At 42.2% G+C, this 22002-nt stretch overlaps 1 protein-coding gene across 1 annotated transcript in view; it reads right to left on the bottom strand.

Annotated features, from left to right (window-relative positions):
• TNS2 (tensin 2) overlaps positions 1 to 22002 on the bottom strand; it is a 256747-nt gene that overhangs the window by 123898 nt on the left and 110847 nt on the right. Inside the window, exon 3 of the mRNA XM_073546168.1 lies at positions 4486 to 4523. Within this exon, the coding sequence (XP_073402269.1) occupies positions 4486 to 4523 (38 nt within the window). The remainder of the gene's footprint in view (positions 1 to 4485; positions 4524 to 22002) is intronic.

Below are 22002 nucleotides of genomic sequence, written 5' to 3'. Positions count from 1 at the left end.
TCTGAGCCTGACGTGACAGAACCACGGCCCTGTCCAGTGGCCGAGGCAGGAACAGCCGTCCCTGAGTCTGACGATAAAGTGGCGGTCCGGCGCCTCCTAGAGGCCGCGACCGAAGCAGCAGGCCCTAAGTCTGGCGGAAACGTGACACATCCCCATAGAAATTCAATCTCCACTAAACTTTACATTTGTCCCATTGTAGTCAAACAGGTAACGATCTCCTGGCATTTGTCAATCCCAGACTCGTCCATTCAACTGCCATGTAGAGAAGCGCAATCCATCAATAATTCACATATGTTATCTGCTCTAGAATCCAGTGATGGCTGCTTTATACCACTCTAACATATGGCATTGTGCTTGGTGATGTAAGGCTTGCATTCAGCTGCTTGGCAATGGAAACCCATGTCATGAAGCTCCTGGTGCACTGTTTCTGTGCTAATGTTAATGACAGGGGAGGTTTGGGGCTGCAGTTATGGGGTTATCAGAGCATTGGAGACTTTTATGGATTATGTTTTTCAACACTAAGCAATTCTGCTATATAAATTTAGGTTGTCTCCACTTCATGACTTGCTGCAGCTCCTCCACTCATCTAAAATACCACTCATAATTGGTGGTGAAATATATAGAAAGTAAGAGCTGTCATGAACTGACTTGTTACTTTGGTGACATCTTATTTCAGGACCATGTTGGTATCAGTGAATCAATGTGCTCTTTAGATGAGATATTCAGCATACGGCATGGTGAAGGGTTACATTTTATTCGAGGAAAGAAAATGTCCCCCATCTAATGACATTTTTCCTCTGTATCCCTTCTCCCTTCTGATGGATTTTATGCTACATGAAATTGTCAACTTTTAATTTTTTGATATGAATAAATGACAAGTTTTTATTGAAGCTGGATTTTCTTTCCTATTTTCGAAGAATTTGTCAAATGTCTGGTCAGAACATACAAACTGGAGCTGGCAAAATCTGTTTTTCTTCAGATTTTATACACCTATGGTAATGGGCCAGAATGAAAACCCTGAATTCAGTGGTTAAGACGTATCTCCATAAGACGTGTCTCCTCCATACTGACTTTATTCAATATGGTGTATTTCTTTTAAACATTTTATTGCTATAAGATATAACATAGATATGTGATCAGTTCTAGAAAGCACACATCAGATCACTGGAAACAATCCAAATGACCGACAGAAGACAACAAGACTAATGGGCAATGAGACAATTGCCACTGACTAAAGGCCCACATACATAGACTAATATAGGCCGAACTCGCCGACATGAATAGGTTCGTCAGACAATCTAATGTGGTTGTTTGTGCCGGCTGCCTGACTGATTATCGAGAAGCTATCGATCTGGCTTGTCCTATTTCAAACTGCCGATCGTATTGTTTTCCTGGAAATAAGTCACCGGCCGACATGGCAGGCAGCAGCTTTCTCATAGAGCACACAATAGAGCTCGGAAAAGCCAGCGCTCCAGTGAATGAGAGAGCTGGCTGTCATGGTTTTTGGGCAAACATTCGGCCGTAGCATCGTTCGGTAGACGGCCATCTAATGTGTATGGGGGATTGTTTTCCCCTGTATGGTACTGGCCATGACTATTGCCCATACACTAGTGTGTGTCACTACAGATCTGCAAATTGTCTCCTCAGAGAGAACGAGGACTATAAAAACTAGGTCCACCTCTAGGAAGAAGCAATCCTAAAAGTCAATGTCGACTCTCTAACGAGCCTTGTCACATAACTAAAAGCCAAAACCAAAATCTCAATTTGCAGACACTGTGTTTCGGGGTTCTGCCCCTCGTTAGTGCAAAGTGTGAGATCTGGCTTGGCTGGGTGAGAGGCATCTGACCGGGATCCAAGGAGTTACGTTTCTCCTTGCACAGAGTGACATGTCAAGCCTGACATGCCTAGGTGAGGAGACTTTTACGCTTTTGTCTCTTCAGAGAGTAAGAAGACTAGAAGTCAAGTGTCACCTATAGGAAGTATAAATACTAATAGCCAATATCGACAATATCGACTCTCTAACAAGCCTTGTCACGTGAATCAGTGTGTTTTGGGGTACTGCCCCTCATCAGTGTGCTACAGATCCTCACACAGTGCAAGCGTCACACTGTTTAGGTACATGCTTCTTAGACAGGTTTTTAATTGAGCCATACATTTGCAGACAGAATAACAGATGGGCAACACAATGCAAAGTACGAAGACAAAATACCCTAACATTGTCATTTTATTAGGAATACAAGTAAATCAGGAGAGCTGATGGGGCTTCTTCAAGTGTAAAGTGAAGACAATTAGACTATATTATACATAGAAATTGTATTAGTACACAAAATGTACCTAAAATTGGGAAATTCAATACCCCACACAGGCCATTGGCTCTTGAAAATGGACAATTCCTAAAACATTAAGCTATCCCATCTCCATGGGACAGGGGATAATGTGCTGAATGTTGGGAGTTCCACTCCTTCGACACCCCATGATCAGTAAGTTATTCCCAAATCTATAGATACAACTTAATAATTTGGAGAAGGAAATATAGCATATCTCAAATAAACCAGCTAAAATCTAAAAAGCTAAAATTCTGTGCCCTATGAACCTCGTGTCACTTTTGGGTGTATTTTGATCTTTTTTATATCTAAAAGCAATTACCGTAGATTAAGGATCCCACTGATACTAATCCTCTAAATACATGTGAAAACAAGGCCAATGTATTGAAGAATAAACATTCGCAGTCACAGCCCTGGGAAAACCAAGGGGTCTCGTGTACAGATCCCACAAAAGATCTTTATCCAGCAGCGTGAATAAACTTTGGCTTAATAGTAGGTGAGCTGAAACTTCACAGGGCTCAAATTTATATATAGACGGTCCTGGGAAAACCAACATACAAGACTCCTGTAGAGATGCCACAAAGGATCTTTATCTAGTAGGTGAGTTCATAATTCCCATGGACGCAGGTTTATGGGCAGACAGGGTTCCTCCACCCATAGTTTGGACAGGAGACCCTTTCACAGCAACTATCTGTAAAAAGAATGTCCAGAAACTCCACCTCATCCTGAGTGAGTGATAGGGATGAAAATCTCCTTAAAAAACCTACTGTGAAATGTGCACAGCATATATTAACTTGATAATTAAAAGTGTCAGCTATCCAAAATTGTTCTTCAAAATCTTACAAGTACCCCCTGCAAGAGGGGTAATCATGGACGGTATCAGGCTTTCCCTATAAATTGATTACTTATTACTCAGAGCGTGTGTTCACAATGAGTTTTTTTGCAGAGATTTTGCTCCAGAAATGTTTTTTTTCAGTAGGATTTGGGAGCATTTCCGATCTAAAACTCAGCAAAAAGACTCAGTATGTCCACTCCCAAAAAGTGTGTACACACTGAGTTTTTTTGCTGTGTTTTTGGAGCAAAAACCCTCCAACTCTCCAAACTAAACTTAGGGTTTTTAAAGAGTTTTTAATCCAAAAATGCAACAAAAAAAGACGTCTTTTTAAAACGGATTATGACTGCAACCCACCTGAAAAGGTGCTAAAAAAAACAAAGAATTAACATGACCTGACATGTCAAAAACGACTTGCTATTCATGTGTTCTGTCTGTTTTCAACACTTCAGACTTCAAAAGTCGTGAAACGGCTGAAAGAAGTCACCTGACCATTTTTCAAGTGGCTTCCACTTGGAACTCACCACTATTTTATATGTAAAGTTTAAAAGAAAACGATGCTGATGGCAAAGACACCACAAAAAATGTCTAAAAAGCCAGCAAAGGGGAAATGTTCCTTATTTGGAGCACTTTTTCTTTTTCTGAAGTGTTTCCTGAAGCAGTTTTGAAGAGTTTTGGAAGGTTCCCCACAGCATTTTTAGCTGACTTTTCATTAGACAGTGCCTAGTTTGGAGCGGACTCCATCAGGATCTGCTTCAAAGAGGTCACATGCAATTTTTTTTCCACTATCAGGTGATTTTCACACCCTGAGGAGCAAAAAACAGTCAAAAGACTGAACATAAGAACGGCAAAGTTGTTTAAAGTTTTTCCTAGACATTAATAGGAAGAGTATTTCAAGTGTGTTTTGAATTATTTTTTCAGGTAATTTATTCAGCACCTGCTAGAAAAAAATCCTCAAAGCTGTATATTATGCATATGCATGTTACTTCTGTGGACCAGGCTGAGATAGGTGGCTAGATGGCACCTCACGTGGCCTCCAGGAAGACAAGAAGATCAGACAGGAAAAACTCATTGTGCTGGATCCTTTTTTTAACTTCATGTCAGCCTTTAGATGATGATGGTCTTCCTGGCTTTGAAAGTTGTTCAAACACCAGATGTACAAGTTAGACAACCCGTGTGATGTGCAGTTGGCCTAGTACAGAAGATCATCCACCTGCTATTAGAGCAGCCACGTTATACAAATTTTGCACATTCTTTTGCCCCAAATGCTACATCACAAATGGGAATCACAGGACAAAATATCAACAAATGATCAGAGAAGAACCTCACCTTTCCTTCACATTTCTTGTGACTTGTAATCTTGCAGACTGGAATGTAAGGAAAAGCAGAGCATTAGATGGGACCATAGGTACATAATGCACAGAGAAACTGCTGTTAAATTGTACTGTGTGTCTTGAAATGTCCGTATCTGCCTCAGCCTGGACCTTATACATTAAAACCATCTTCATATGGGAAATATCCCCAAGCATTTCATGACATCTATCATCTTATCTACAATCATCTCCAGCAGTCAGACACTACCGCTGCTGCTGTTCTTTCATATGGGGGATTACACTTCTCTCATACCCCCAGATCAGACAAAAGAGCAGGTGGAGGCGTTGGTCTGCTCCTATCACCAAAATGTAAGTTTCAGGTTATCTCTCAAGTATCCTTACTAGTCTTCCCTTCTTTTGAGGTCCATGCTGTCAGACTCTACATCCCCTTCTCCATGAGAGTGGCGGTAGTGTATCGTCCTCCCGGTCCCTCCCATCAGTTCCTGGATCATTTTGCCACTTGGCTTCCACATTTTCTCTCCTGTGACATCCTTCATCATGGGCGATTCAACATCCCCATTGCTCTTCCCCTCGCCCTATCTGCTACCCACCTTTTATCTTTAACCTCCTCGTTTGGCCTTTCGCAGCTTACTAATTCTCCAACACATGAAGACGGAAACTCCCTCGACTTGGTCTTCTCCCGGCTTTGTGCAGTGGATGATTTCGCAAACTCCCCTCTCCCGCTCTCTGATCACAACCTTCTTTGATTTTCTATCAAGTACTGCCAGGCCGCTCAGGTCACCCCCACTGTCCATACTTATAGAAACATACAGGCCATTAATACCCAGAAACTTATGAAGAACTTGCAGTCTTCATTGGCCCCTATCTCCTCCCTTTCATGTCCTGATTCTGCACTGAAGCATTACAATGAAACACTTCAAACTGCAGTGGATGAATTTGCACCTCCTATACATAGAACAACATGACACAGACAGCGACAACCCTGGCACACCCTGCAAACCATTTTCCTGCAGTGGTGCTCCAGATATGCCGAACGTCTATGGAGAAAATCCAATCTACACGAAGATTTCATCCATTATAAGTTTATGCTTAGATCATACAACACTGCCCTTCACCTCTCCAAACAAACCTATTTCAACACCATCATCACCTCACTGTCCAATAACCCGAAACGTCTCTTTGACATTTTGCCGATGATATGACACTGATTGGTCTCATCAGGGGAAATGCTGAAGACTTGTATCGGAGTGAGGTGGAAAGAATATGTGACTGGTGTAAAGCCAATAATCTTGTACTCAACACTAAAAAAAACTGCTGAGATGGTTGTGGATTTTAGGAAAGATCAACATGAGATACTTCCAATCTACATCCATGACGAAGTGGTTCTTAGGGTCATAGAGACCAAATTCCTTGGTGTTATCATCTCTCATGATCTTAAATGGGGGAAAAACGTGGATGCTGTTATAAGAAAAGCACAACAGAGGATGTTCTTCCTGCGTCAGCTGAAAAGATATGGTTTGTCTAAGAATCTGCTGATCTTATTCTTTAATGCTGTCATCAGATCTGTGATTTGTTCCTCTCTGATAGTCTGGTATGGGGGAGCCACTGCGCATGACAAACTCCGCTTACAAAGGACTTTCAGAACAGCAGAGAGAATTATAGGTTCCCCCCTGCCTAAAATCCAGGATCTTTATGATAAGAGTATTCGATCCCACGCATTGAAAATTTCATCCGATCCCTCTCACCCGGGACACTCCTCATTCCAACTACTCCCTTCAGGACATCACTTCAGAGTCCCCAAATGCAGCACCAACCGCCATATGAACAGCTTCTATCCACTCTCTGTTCAACAATTAAATCGTCATGTGTAGACTATATACTGTATCTGTCTTGTTAGATGTTACTTGTTGTATCTGTTGTTATATATTATGTTGCCTCTTTGCCACAAAGAATTCCTTGTATATATGTAATATGTACTTGGCAATAATAAATTTGATTTGATTTGATTGATAGATTTGATTTGATTGACACTTTTCATTCCCTGCTCAACCCAAGAGTGCAGGCCCCAACCACTGAGCTTCGAGCTGACGATCTGGCCAATTACTTCAAAGAAAAAATTGACCATGTCCGACAGATAATTATCTCCCAATCATCTCATACCCTGCACTGTCCTTCCTCCCCCACTGCATCTAGCTCACGCTCTGATTTTGAACCAGTCACAAAAGAAGAAGTAAGCAGGCTCCTTGCATCTTCTCGCCCAACCACTTGCACCAGTGACCCATTTCCATCACATCTGCTCCAGCCCCTTTCCCCTGCTGTCACCACTCACCTAACTAAAATATTTAACCTCTCTCTCTCTTCTGGTATCTTTCCCTCCTTATTTAAGCATGCCATCATACATCCACTACTTAAAAAACCATCCCTCGACCAAAACTGTGCCGCTAACTATTGACCTGTCTCTAATCTTCCCTTCATCTCTAAACTCCTGGAACGCCTGGTCCACTTCCGTCTGATCCACTATCTCTCTGATAACTCTCTTCTCAACCCTCTCCAATCCGGTTTCCGCTCTCTACACTCTACTGAAACTGCCCTCACTAAAGTCTCTAATGATCTACTAACAGCTAAATCTAACGGTCACTATTCCATGCTAATTCTCTTGGACCTTTCTGCAGCGTTTGACACGGTGGATCATCAACTCCTCCGCACTATGCTCCGCTCCATCGGCATCAAGGACACCGTTCTCTCCTGGTTTTCCTCCTATCTCTCTGACCGCTCCTTTACTGTATCTTTTGCTGGCTCCTCCTCCTCTCATCTTCCCCTTACTGTTGGGGTTCCTCAAGGATCGGTTCTAGGCCCCCTCCTCTTCTCTTTGTACACTGCCCCTATTGGTCATACAATCAGTAGATTTGGTTTCCAGTACCATCTCAATGCTGATGACACCCAATTATATGCTTCCTCTCCTGACATCATGCCAGCCTTTTTAGAAAACACCAGCGATTGTCTAAATGCTGTGTCTAACATCATGTCCTCACTATATCTGAAACTGAACCTGTCAAAGACTGAACTCATTGTGTTTCCTCCCTCTACTAATGTATGTACCTATACCCGACATTGCCATTTCTGTGTGTGGTTCCACTATTACTCCCCAGCAACATGCCCGCTGTCTTGGGGTCATACTTGACTCCGAGCTTTCATTCACCCCCCACATCCAATCACTGGCTCGCTCTTGTTATCTGCATCTCAAAAACATTTCTAGAATTCGACCTTTTCTTACCTTTGACTCCGCAAAAATTCTTACTGTTTCTTCTTATTCATTCTCGTCTGGACTATTGTAACTCTCTTCTAATAGGTTTCCCTCTTTCCAAACTTTCCCCCCTCCAATCTGTCTTGAATGCTGCAGCCAGGATCATAATCCTCGCCAATCGTTACACCAATGCCTCTACCTTGTGCCAGTCCTTACACTGGCTACCCATCCACTCCAGAATCCAGTACAAACTTATTACCTTCACCCACAAAGCACTCCATGGCTCAGCACCACCCTATATCTCCTCCCTCGTTTCAGTCTACCACCCTACCCGTGCCCTCCGTTCTGCTGATGACCTGAGGTTAGCATCCTCAATAATCAGAACCTCCCACTCCCGTTTCCAAGACTATAGACGTGCTGTGCCAATTTTTTGGAATGCACGTCCCAGGTCAATACGAGTAGTCCCCAATCCCTACAATTTTAAGCGTGCCCAGAAAACGCATCTCTTCAGACTGGCCTACCGCCTCAACACATTAACCTAATCTATCCCTGAGTGGCACAGTCAAAAGTTTTACCGTAACCAGGTTCTCCGTATCATGTTCCCACATGCTTTATGCATCCATTAGCCCTCTGCGTCTGTACTGTTACACACTTAACATTATGGCTGATCCAAACAATCAGGGTAATTGTTACCACCCACCTTTCATATCTACCTTTTTTCCTCATAGATTGTAAGCTTGCGAGCAGGGCCCTCATTCCTCTTGGTATCTGTTATGATGTATGTGATTATTGTTATGCTGTAATGTCTATCGTCTCTACATGCCCCCTCTGAAATGTAAAGTGCTGCGGAATATGTCGACGCTATAGAAATAAAATGTATTATTATTATTATTATAATCACATATTTGATCAAAAATACCCATTTTTTTAAAACTCCCGCTTGCGTTTTTCTGCAGGAAGTTAAAGAAACAGATCTGGAAAAGATAAATTATTCTAAAAACTTTGTCCTGGCTCCTTGATTTCTTTTTTTCTATAATGTATTTTTTTCTGGCTCCTGGATTTCTAAATCTCTAAAAAAGCAAGTGGGGCTTCACAAGAAAACTTACAATGCCACCAACTTATACCCATGGAAAATCTCTCAACATCTTGACCACGTCTCACAGAATTAAAGACAATGTCACCTTATCTTACATCTATAATAAACACCAAGCAGGGGAATAACTACAGGGGGAGCAAAGGTCATGATTGGAGCTTGAGAACTGTCCAAATGTTCTATGTGAGTTCAACAGGACTAAAACTGTCATATTTGGGTATGTTCTTACATACAAATTTTGTGCGGTGTATTTTACTGTGAAAGATTTATCTCAGTGGAAAAATTCTACCAACCTTTCCTCAGACCTTTGTACTTTATACCTTAGAATCCTAGGATGGGAATTTTCTATCTGCTTCTCAAAATTCATAAGCCATGCAACCCAGGGAGGGCAATCATCTCAGAGGTGGGAAAACTCATTGAAAAAATCTCAGGATGGGTAGGGAATATTCTTAAACCTCTGGTTAGAAACCAGACAGCTATATACAGGACACCACAGACCTTTTGAAAAAGCTATCTACAGTAGGTCCCCTCCCCAAGGGTGCCATCTTAGCCACCATCTATGTGGAATGCCTATATTCTAACATCCCACATAAAAATGGACGAATTGTCTGCCAAATGTTAGTGGGATAAAAAGCTAATGGGATCCTCCCTTCTGAGTCTGTATTAAAACTCACCAGATTTATCTTCATGCATAACTTTGTCTGTTTCAGTGAAGAGCTGTACCTATGTAGGGAAGGTGACCTGACGGACGGACGGACTAGTCAGAGTGAAGAAGGAAAGGTTTGCACAGTGTAGGTAGTTATCAGTTACTAAAGTGGGGAAACAGCTAGGAAAGTGTAGTGGACGTGCAGTACCTTGGGTTGACCATTAGATGGCAGGGAGGAGTGTGAGCAAAGGACTTGACATCAGCTTAGGGCTTTAGAAACCGTTGGTCATGGGGGGCGTGGTGACAGTGACAGTGACAGGGGACCGGGAGAGCTATAAATACTGAGGGAGGGTTCCAGAAGGTTGCAGTCCCCAGGGGGAGCTCCAGTGACAGGAGGACTGCTACAGTCTGTGCGCTGTGAGGTGAATCCAGACCAGGGGGACTGAGGAGAGAGAACGTCAGGGGGGTGGTCCTGACAGGAAGGACCGCAGAAGGGACGAGGCATTGGGTGTGAGACACCATATTTGACACGACGACTGATTAGTGGAAGCGCTGTTGGTTTACGGGCCTAAGGCGGCCACAGTGACGGACCTGTCAGGAGTGTCGACGAGTGAAGAGGGGACGGTGTACGCATACACGTCCCCAGTATAGAGTACGGTGTTTAAGAAGCGGCCCTGGTAACGGAGGGCCGTGAGGTAAAGAAAGTGTGGTGTGCTCTGAGGCCGTCAGACGGACGGCGAGTGACATAAACTTGGACCTGTTGCACCCAGAAACTGCTTCATCTTGTCTCTGTTTTGTCTCTGCGCGGTAAGAAGAGGGACCACCCCCCCAGCTCAGCCCACCGACCCTACACCTACAACACACGAATGGCGGAGTCTAATGCGATATTCACTGCAAATGAGAGCAGAGGAGTGATTAAATTATTGTTTCTGCAAGGAAAGTCCGCCAAGGATATTCATGGTGATATGTCACAGACATTGGGGGATCAATGCCCTTCATATTCTACAGTTATGAACTGGGTTGCCAAATTTAAAATGGCCACTTCAGCACCAACGATGAGGAACATCCTGGACGACCGAGAGTGGTTGTTGTTCTGGAGATGGTCGATGTTGTGCACAACCTCATACTGGAGAATCGGCAAATTTCAGCTAAAGCAACAGCAGACATCATGGGGATTTCCCGTGAACGTGTTCGTGTAATTATCCATGAACATTTGGACATGAAGAAGCTATCTGCAAAGTGGGTCCCCAAATGTTTGACAACAGATCAGAAAAGCATGCAAGTGAAAGCTTCCCGGTCCATTTGTCAGCATTTCCAGACTGATAAGAACTTCCTGGATCGACTGGTCACTATGGACGAGACCTGGATTTATTTGTATGACTCTGAAACCAAGGAGCAGTCAAAAGAGCGGAGGAACAGTGGATCTCCTCATCCAAAGAAGTTCAGGGTGCAAAAATCAGCCACAAAGGTGATTGCGTCTGTGTTCTGGGATAAGAAGGGCAAGCTGCTAGTGGACTACCTTCAAAAGGGTTCCACCATCAATGCAAGGTATGACACTGAACTTCTGGACCAATTGAAGGCAGCTCTGAAGGCCAAAAGGCACGGCACGCTGTCCAAAGGAAGCTTGTTCCTGCAAGACAATGCCTCCACTCACACTCCAACTATCATCTGTTTCCAAACCTGAAGAAATACCTAAATGGTACAAAATTTCACACCATTTCTAATGCCATGGCTGTTACAGATGCCTGGTTTGAGGCATAACCAAAATCCTTCTTTTTTGCAAGGCTTACAGAAGTTGGAATACCGATGTAAGAAGTGTGTTGACATCAGTGGAGATTATATGGAATAAATGTAAAGTTTCATCTTCCTATCTCGTTTCTTTCTGGGTAAAGCCAAAGACTTATCAGCAGCCCCTTGTAAGAGGTATCATAACTACAAGATAATTATTTTGTTTCTCCCTGAGAACAGTCAATCGCTTTTCAACTGGCCAATTCCTCTTTCAGACGACAGCGTGTCCGGTACGTTTGGTGACAGTTTTCACACGCACAGGAGATACTTACACACATACACCCATTCAAGTGAATGGGTCTGTGCACATGTTCCTGTGTTTCCAAGGACCATGTATTCATAGGAAAAATACGCTGACATGTCCGTTGATACTAGCAGCACGGGACGCAAAACGTCCCACACATGTACACAATGATGACACACGGATGACATCCATGTGTCATCGGTACCACAACACACGTACCGGCGCCTGAGAAGCAGCAGTACAGTTAGTGCTGTTCCTTGGCGCCGTGTGCTGAAGACGGCTCACATCATTCTTGCCTGCTCTGCTGGCGATCAGCACGAGCAGGGGAGAATGATGAGAGTTATATTCAAGCGATAACAGGCGATGGTTGATGGGACTATTACTCCCTGTCAGATGTGCCTTTTCTGGTCTGCTGTAGGCTGCTATTTTTATGCTTGGAGGGGTCAATATCCATGGCTCCTTACCAGTCTCAGAATACCAGCCCTCAGCTGTCTGCTTTAGGAAGGCTGGTTGTCAAAAATGGGGAGGACCCCACTCATTTTTTTTTAATTATTTATTTAAATAATTTAAAAAAACAAACAAAAAAACAGCTTGCCTGGCTGGTTATAGAAAATACAGGACAACCCATACCGGTTTATTTATTTATAGCGTAGCCAGCGGCTGATGAATACCCCCATCAGCCACCCCTGCTTTCAACGTTATTAGCGGCAGCAGGTGTAGGCTGATGGAAGCAATAGTCCCATCAGCTGCCGCCTGCTGTCATTGTTATCAGTTGAATATAACTCTCATCATTCTCCTCTGTTCTCGCTGATCTCCGGGGCAAAGCAGGGGAGAATGATGTAAGCCGTCTTCAGCACCCGGTGCTGGGGAACAGCACTAACTGCACCACTGCTTCTCAGTCGCCGGTACGTGTGGTACTGATGCGGCACAAGGGCAGCACATGGTTGCCACGCGTGTGCCGCAAGTATTACACACAAGGACACACAGACACTGATATCAGGACGTGTGAAACCGGTACCGAACCCTTAATTTTTTTTTTAACTTTTATTGTGAAACCGATACAAATAAGCAAGAAAATGCACTGCAAAATCCACAATAGTTGCATGCAGATTTGGCATTGAGGTTGGTGAGATATTTTCATAGAATCCACCCTTTGCACTGGAAATGGTGAATTTTAGAATAAAAAACCACAGCATACATGGACAGGCTGTGGATTGAAAATCTGTACTGCATTTCCATTTCGGTTTCACATTTTTTATGCAGCGTCCATCGGAGAACTTGTAAAATGTCATGTACTTTGCTGCTACTGTAACAAGCTGTCAATTTTCCATCTGCATATCTAGATAGAAATCCACAGCGTATCCACCACATATCCCTAAAGTACGGGCGACCAATGCTGATTTTACCATGGGATCTAGGCTAGCAGAGAAGAGTTCCCCCACCAAGGAAATTTACTTTCTTTGCCAAAACCAGTTGGAAAACAATGACACGCCATGACAGTGAGAGATGGTATTTCCACCACAAGACTGTGATGGAAGTAACACCATAGTGACAAACTAAAAAACTCTGGGAAACACACCGTAATGTTCAAGAAGCTGCACCAACCTCATACTCCCATTGACATAAAGGAATGGTTTATATACGAACCTGAAACTTAGACAGACCACACCGCCCGTCCATCAGTGTGAGACACGTGATCTGTTGCTAAAAGAAAGTGTCAGGGTTGATTCCTATGTGAGTCACATACTAAAAACCGAACTTTAAAATTTCCCCATAGCTGAGAGTCAGAACTAAATGTGGTTTAATGGGAAAATTGGAAACTCCTCATATACGATTTACAGGAAAAGTCAACAACTTAACTATGAGCGTCTGTTCTATGTGACATTGTGACAGTACCCTGCAACATGACCTCCCTCCTCGTGTTACTGACCACCAAGGTTTTGGCTCACAAAGGGCTCAATTGAGACTGACTGACCTAAATTTGGAGTCCTACAAATCTCAGTGCCACTCATTAACTGAGGTTTAGCTGCATTTTTAATCTGGGAGGCTAGGAGCAGGGTCATGTAGGTCAGCATGAAATTCTACCAAATATATGTCTAAGGTTTACACCGAACATATAAAACCATGCACATGGCTCACGTCGTTACTGGCTGACAAGGGGACAACATGGCAGCTCCGTGAGAATACAGGATATATATATAAAATTTAGGTCATGTCACAGCCTTGGGGATAGTCATTCAGGTAGCTGAATAGACAGCATGTCTTTTGGGTTGGCGGGCTTGAGCTTTGGCTAAGCTGCAGTTATTGGTGTTCAAATTTTTTACGTGAGTTTGGCTAAATGCTTAATATAGTTCTGTAAGTTAATCATTTAAATAAAGGCCATAGTCAAAATATTTCCGCTAAGTCAATGTGTCATGTTATTAATTTTGTGTATGAACAGCATTTTTTTCACCAGGTGTTGACATTCATACGCTGCCATCTTGGCCTATGTGGTCTTTACATAAAACTTGGCTGGTTGTATCGTCAAGCAGAACAAATAGTTACTTTGGGTCCCACCATTAAAACCCCAAAACAGGTTCCATATTCCTCATCTGAATGGAGGGGTGATCACGCAGGGGCACCACCAAAATAATGTAACTATTGGACTGACAGAGGGAATAATTCTAATAATAAATATCTTTATTTATATAGAGGCAACATATTCTGCAGATTTACAATTCATAGCTCTGTACTGCATATCAATCAGTCCTGTAGCCAAGAAATGGAGGAATATTATACACTTGTTTCCACCACACCACACATTTGGGTACATGGGACTCAGCACAGGAACATTTTTTTAAACACATTCAATTGTGTAAATTATTATTATTCCAAGATATGCCGATTAAAATGGCCCTTGTTCATGAGAAAACCCCTTTAATGCAGTAACAGGTCCACACACGACAATTCTCTACTGCGCATGAAAAAATGAATAATATGTTTACCTGAACCTGAGATTAACCTCTTTGCCCACAAGACGGATGTAAATGACGAGAATCAGTCTACTTGTCATGACACAATACAGCAATTTTGAACTAAGATGCTCTTTTATAGATCTGGACAGCCGAGGAACTCCATAAATCAAGGATTGAGAACCGGAAAAGGTTAACCTGATGTGATTATTCAGAGTTGCTCGGTGAAAATGTTGGTGGAATGGGTAGACTTAGCCCAATCCTCTATGGCTTCAAAAGCTTAGACTGGTGGTAGCTGGGACATCATTTAGACCATTTGGGAAACCAATTATGACCCAGAAAATGTCCATATGGTTAGCATGTATACAACAGGACAATGCAAGACGTTGGCATCTTAAGGTGCCCATACACCTTGGATAAATCTTGGCCGAGCATTGTGCTCTCCATTGGAAGAGTGGAGAAAGCCACTGTGCGAAGACACCTCTGGTGGTGGCTTAACTGAAGCAAAATAAAAGGTTCATGAAATTAATTTCAAATTGATCCATCCTTATTTTTCCAACATCATTTGTGGGGAGGAATTGGAAAGCTCACACACATTAGATTGGGCGCCATAATCGTGAGGTCCTTTTAGCTGTCTTTGGACTACCCCAACCATCTTCTGCTAGCGTGACATTGTGGTCGATTCATCGCTTACTCATGATTTTCAGATAATGTTTGACAGCATTATTCTTCCAGGGCTGCTGAATTAAACTTTAACTGTATTGAATTAGCAGGAGCACCAACAAAGAGTTAAATTCTGATGTAAAGCCCCAGAGACAGTTAATAAGAATGGTTTTCACTCATTGTACATTGGAGTTCCAAGAAAGCATATAGATAAATAAAAACAGGTGGTGCATAGACTGTTTGTTTAAGAAGCCCTGAACGGAATAATTATCCCGACCCCGGGTGACAATCACACATGGGCAGTATACTTGTTTTATACATTTTACAGCAATTCTCAGTCGTAAACAGCCTGATGTGAATCTATGTCAAAATTGAATGCGCTAAAAATAAGTGGGGTGCACAAACTAGTTTTATGCATTACATGTCTACAGTGACCTAAAATTGATATAATCGTCACATACACGAGCTTGTGACAACTGTACAGGCATTTCGGCTTGAGAGATCCTCTTTCCCAATTAGCAAATTAGGAGATATATGTCAATCAAGCCAAGAGACAGACATCTAGTTGACATTTTTCTTCAAGAAATACAATTTTTCTTTCAGTTTCGAAAATCTTCTACTCTTTTTTTTTGTCTGAAGTGTAACAGTAACAGCAGAGTTAAACCGTACTTTGTAGCATGGATCCTGCCTCTGTTTCTTGTTGCTTGTGGTTTGGACGGCATGATGAGTTCCAGTTGAAGCGGTTCCTCCACAATGGTCCTTAGAGGGGTTTACGAAACAAAAAACAAAAAGAAGAGTTCCCCAGGAACTCAGATCTGTGAAAAATAACAAACTAGTTGATGATCCCCTACCGGCACCCACCTGGATCCCGTGCAGGCTGCTCTGTTAGCTGTGCCAGCACAGTAAGTGGAGGTATCACTATTCCCCTGCTGCAGGACCGCTGCAGCCAGTGATTGGCTGTAATGCTCAGGTGACTTGAGCAGTGCGTCATCAAATGTTTTTCTGTTCAACGTCACTTGACAGCTGTCGCCAATCATTTAGAGCTACTGTGGCTGCCTGCACTGGATTCAAGTGGGTGCTGGTAGGTGAGTATCATTTAGTTAAACTGTCTTTTCAGAGAGGAAGAGGAGTAGAACTATTGGAAGTAGCAATCCTAAAAGTCAATGTCGACCCTTTAACGTACCTTGTCACATGACTTAGGATAAAAGACAAACCAGAATCTCAGTTTGCAGACACTGTGTTTCGGCGTACTGCCCCTCGTCCATGCAAAGTGTGAGATCTGGTTTTGCTGTGTGAGAGGCGCCTGACCGATATCTAAGGCTACTTTCACACATCAGGTTTTCGGCGTCAGGCGCGATCCGGCGTCGTGCCGGAGCGCCGGATCCGGCAAATATTTCGTAAAACCGGATGTGACGGATCCGTTTTTCTGCCGGATCCGTCTTGTTCTTCACAGACAAAACCGGATCCGTCTCATCCGGTTCATCCGGTTTTTGTTCCGTTTTTCGACGGATTACGCCGGATCCGGTTTTTAAAATCGCCCCTTGTGGCCTTCCGAACGGGATTGGCTACTGAAAAACTATATATAGCATGTACCTACAGCCCTTCTTTGACAGGTTGAAGAGGAGAAAGTGCAGGTTGGAGAGAAGAGCAAGTTACTGGCGAAGATGGATGTTGTGATTGGAAATATTTTGAAGAATTTGGCGTATTTTACAGCGGAGGCGAATCGTTTGAGGGTGATTGTTCTGGAGAAGGAGAGAGCGAGACAGCAGCGCATCAGGCATCGTAGACGACGTTTGTGGATCCACCCCATCACAGCCAAGAGAATGACGCGTGGGGTCTATTTTACACTCTGCATGGACCTTAGACGAAACTCGGATAAATTTTTTGTATATGTTAGGATGAAAATGGAGAATTTTGATTACTTGGTGGAGCGCATTGCACACCTCATAAGAAAAGCGGACACCTATTGCCGCTTCTCCGTTTCACCCGCAGAGCGTCTGATGGTGACTTTAAGGTAAGCCACATTTATTGGATGTGCTCGCATCAGAGCACACTTTCACTGCAATCTTGTTGGTGGTAGTTTGTATCTCCAAGTGTTATAGCTGAGTTTTGGTATGTAATGCTGTGATTTTAAACTAATTGATTGTTTTTTAATTCCCCACAGATTTCTTGCAACTGGAGTATCCCTTTCGTCACTGCATTTCCAGTACAGACTCGGGATTTCCACCATATCTGGAATAGTGAAGTACACATGCCATGCACTGTGGGACTCCTTAGCTGAAGAGTTTTTACCAGAGCCCACAACAGAGAGGTGGATTGAAATTTCAGAAAAGTTTCAACAGATATGTCAGTTTCCCAACTGCTTGGGCGCTGTGGACGGGAAACATATCCGCATTGTAAAGCCAGCCGGATCGGGATCGGAATATTTCAATTACAAGAAATATTTTTCCATTGTCCTCATGGCCATCGCTGACGCGGAATACAAATTTATTGCTGTTGCTATTGGGGCCTATGGCCGCTCCAATGACTCTCAAGTTTTCAAACTGTCTGCCATGGGGCGTAAACTGTATGGAAACACCTTCCAGTTCCCACCCCCTAGACCGCTGCCGCAAACATCTGGTCCACCTATGCCATTTGTCTGTGTAGGGGATGAAGCCTTCCAGCTGTCAGAACAACTTTTGAAACCGTACTCTAGCAGAGGATTCATAAACAACAAGAATAAGTATAAATTGCCCAAAAATAAACACTTTTATTGAATACAAAAATACAAGGATAAAAATTACACACAAGGGTGACTGCTATCCAAAGCAGGAGCCATATTGCACTAGTGCCCATTAAACCAAATATAAGTACAAATATTAAACAATTACACACACAGATCAGAAAGTGGCATGTGCTATAATACATATAGCTGAATATTTATATTGCCCGTTTAACCAAATATAAATAAAAGTATTGAATAATTACACATATTGATCAGAGAGTGGCATGTAATTTGCTACGTACAGCTAAATAGCCCAAAGAGAACAGCACAAATGTTACTGAACTCACAGTACTTCCCACAGTGGGTATATACACAACCACTCAGTGATCACTTAGCAAAAAGAGCCCAACTGTGAGCAATGTGTATAAACAGATACATAAACATACTACCAATGTGGTAAGGACACTTACAAGATATAGGTAATGGCGCTGGCTTCCCACTCGCCCCAACGCGCGTTTCGCTTCTTCGTCAGGAGGCGTGTCTAATGGCTAGGTGGGTGGGTATTAAATATACTGGACGGCCAATCACAAGTTAGCAACATATGCACGTCACCAATTTATCATGCAATCCAACCCCATTACGTATCACTGCTTCCTGTCTTCATGGCGCATGTACCGCTGGCGTCACACTCCCTAGAAGGAGACCACAGATGGGCGGACCCGGACCAGAAGCGGCGGCGCGTCGTCAAGACGACCGCGCAAGCGCACCACTTTCCCATTGTCCGCCCATCAGAGGTCGGAGCCCGAACAAGCCGGACATGCGCACTCCACAGAGCAGTTAATGTCGATATTATATAAACTCTAGGGAAAATCTAGAAGAACCAAAATATAATATAAATAGGATATCAATACATTTGCATAGTCAGTAATATAATACAAAACTAATACATGAAAAAATAGACAAAATATACAAAAGCAGCATCAAAATACCACAATATACATTCAAAGTAGGCTACAATCTAGTAAAATAAATTATTTAACCATACTGTGATATACATAATATTATATATACTGTAGTAGAAAATCTTGAACGATGCAGAAAATTCTTCAAGAGATCCCTACTTAGAACGTCCCACTTGAAGAGGATGATTCAATGGAAAGAGAGGTCAGAAGGAAATCTTTATAAACTAAAATCAAATACATAAAATATTAAAACAAAATAAAATGAAAGAATAGAAAAGAAACATACAACCCAACTACACACAGGACCCACATATAATACTATAAAAAGGAACTGAACCCGAAACTTTCATTTAGCCCAAAGGGGGTAATGGAATGTAAACGGTATATCCACTTACTTTCTATTTGGGATAAACTTTTAAATATGTCCCCCCCTCTAGGGCCCAAAGATACCTGGTCAATAGCTTTAACAATCAGCTTGCTTGAGTCGGATTTATGGTGAACTTTAAAATGTCTCGCAAGAGTCTTCAACGTGTCCATGGAATCCATATTCTTTGCCTTTTCGATGTCACGTACATGCTCTCGAACACGAATTTTTAGCTCGCGAGTAGTCATTCCTACATAAATCAATCCACAAGGACATTGAGCGTGATAAATGACTCCTGAGGACGAACAGGTAAGGCGGTGCAAGATCTTAAAAGAGCGGGATCCATCAAAATTAGAAAATTCCTTACATTTAACTAAATTTCTACACGCTTTGCACAGTCCACAAGGGAAAAAGCCCTTAATAGACTGACCAATCGATTTTTGCCTAGATCCCTCATAGTGACTTTGTACCAACAAGTCACGCAGATTTTGAGATCTTTTTGCTGTAACTAACGGTACTGGTGAGATAAAATTTCTAATGATGGGATCCATTTTCAGTATGTCCCAATGTTTTTGGAAGATACCCTTTAGAGAATCCCATTGATTGTTAAATGGAGTAATCAGTCTAGGTGATGAATTGACATTAATCTCCCTATTAGGAGATTTATATAATAACTCATTTCTGGTGACATTGCATGCTCTACGATATCCCCGCCGAATAGCCCTATGACTGTAACCGCGTTCTCGGAACCTCGAATATAAATCTTTGGCCTGTTGATCAAAAGTTTCTTTCGTTGAGCATATTCTCTTAATTCTAAGATGCTGACCAATCGGAATACTGTTGATGGTTGAGCGCGGATGTGAAGAGCCAGCATGTAATAGAGTATTGGTTGACGTGGGTTTCCGATATACATTAGTGGCCAAATGGCCATCTTCCATACATTGGATATCTACATCTAGAAAATTAATTCTGCGACCATAAGAATGGGTCAGTCGAATGTTTAAACAATTGTCATTGAGTTCCATCATAAGACAATCCAACTGTTCTACTGAGCCCTCCCATATGAACCAAATGTCATCAATATAACGAATCCATTTATGGATTCTATTCATCTGGTTCACTGGGTTGCTCTGAAATATGTCACGCTCCCAAGCCCCAAGGAACAAGTTGGCATATGAGGGGGCACAACAAGCCCCCATAGCTGTCCCCTGGAGCTGTAGGAATATCTGACCATTGAAAGTAAAACAGTTGTGCTTGAGTATAAATTCTAGAAGCAGAATCAAAATCTCCACCAACGGTTTCTCTAAATTACTAGAATGTAGATACCAAGATACTGCACGCAAACCATCCTCATGCCGTATCGAGGTGTAAAGGCTCTCCACATCCGCGGTCACCATCAACATATTGTCCTGCAAATCCAATCCATCAAAATGACCCAAAGCAGATGTAGTATCTTTGATGAAAGAAGGCAAAGTAGAAACTATTGGTTTTAAATAATGGTCAATGAATTGACACACCAATTCACAAAGTCCTCCATTCCCAGAAACTATGGGTCTCCCCGGTGGATCAATAGGATTTTTGTGAATTTTGGGAATTAAATAAAATGTAGGGAGACGTGGTTTAATACCAATTATGGTGTCTTTCATCTTTTTCGAGATTATATTCAAATCAAAGGCTTTAATAATTATTTCACTGAGTTCTTCTTGAAAACACGTCAGTGGATTATGTGTTAATTTCTTATAACACTTTTTGTCCGACAGCAGTTTCATAGCCTGTTTCTCATATAATATGTTAGGCCAGATTACTAGGTTACCACCTTTATCGGCGGATTTAATTGTAACATCTGACCATGATTTCAGCTCCTTAATGGCAGCTTCAATTGACTGCCTATTTTTATTTTTAGGGGAGAAAGTCCTCAATTTCTCAATGTCAGCTGAGACCATTTTAACAAAAATATCAACTGCCGGACAAATATTGAGGCTAGGAAATTTTTTTGATTTATTAAAAAGATGATGAGGAAAATCACTAACCTCAGACATACCGTTCTCATCCACCAAGGATTCCAAAATCTCCAATGCTTCTCTCTCTTCCCTAGTGTCAAATCCTATATTCGTGCTGGATTTTTCATGAAAACGCTTTAGAATCAGTTTTCTGGCAAACAAGTGAACATCCTTTATTGCCGTAAATGGGTCTAGGGGAGTACCAGGCGAGAAAGTTAAACCCTTTTCAAGAAGATCAATCTGAATATCAGAAAGACAATGTTCTGAAAGATTTATTACCTTAGGATGATCATTACGTCTGTGAATATCTTGTCTCTTTTTGTAATCACGATTATTACTTCTTCCACCAAATCTAGTTCTCACATTTGCATAACCCCCAAGTTCAGATTCTGAATTAGAGGATGCACTACTCGCATGGGATGATAATGATACATTGGAAGGACTCCTAATCAGGGGTTTCTCCAATTTACGCATTTTAAATTGCCAGCGATACACTTTTTTGTTTTCATAATCGCCAACATCTCTTTGATATTTCTTTGTTTTGATAGTACTAATATCATGTTCCCATTTGCTCAGATCACGCTCAAGGTCCTTGTAGAAAGAATTCAATTCATCACTATGGAATTTCTGACTCATCGAGTTTTGCGATTGTTCAATTTGCAAATCAATCTCAGCAAGCAATTTAGTATTCTTCTCATTAATAATTTGCATAAAAGACAGAGAACAATTAGTTGCACATTCTTCCCATTTCTTAAGAAGCACCTCATCATCCAATTCAAAGGATGGAAATAATTGGACACGTAAGCCCCTTGGAATAATTTTCAACCTCAAATAGTTATCCAAAGAGATCTTA

The sequence above is a fragment of the Dendrobates tinctorius genome, unplaced genomic scaffold, assembly GCF_039654945.1.
Source record: "Dendrobates tinctorius isolate UK_male_01 unplaced genomic scaffold, ASM3965494v1 ptg000145l, whole genome shotgun sequence".
In the NCBI taxonomy this organism is placed as follows: domain Eukaryota; kingdom Metazoa; phylum Chordata; class Amphibia; order Anura; family Dendrobatidae; genus Dendrobates; species Dendrobates tinctorius.
This window is presented reverse-complemented; position numbering and strand designations above follow the sequence as displayed.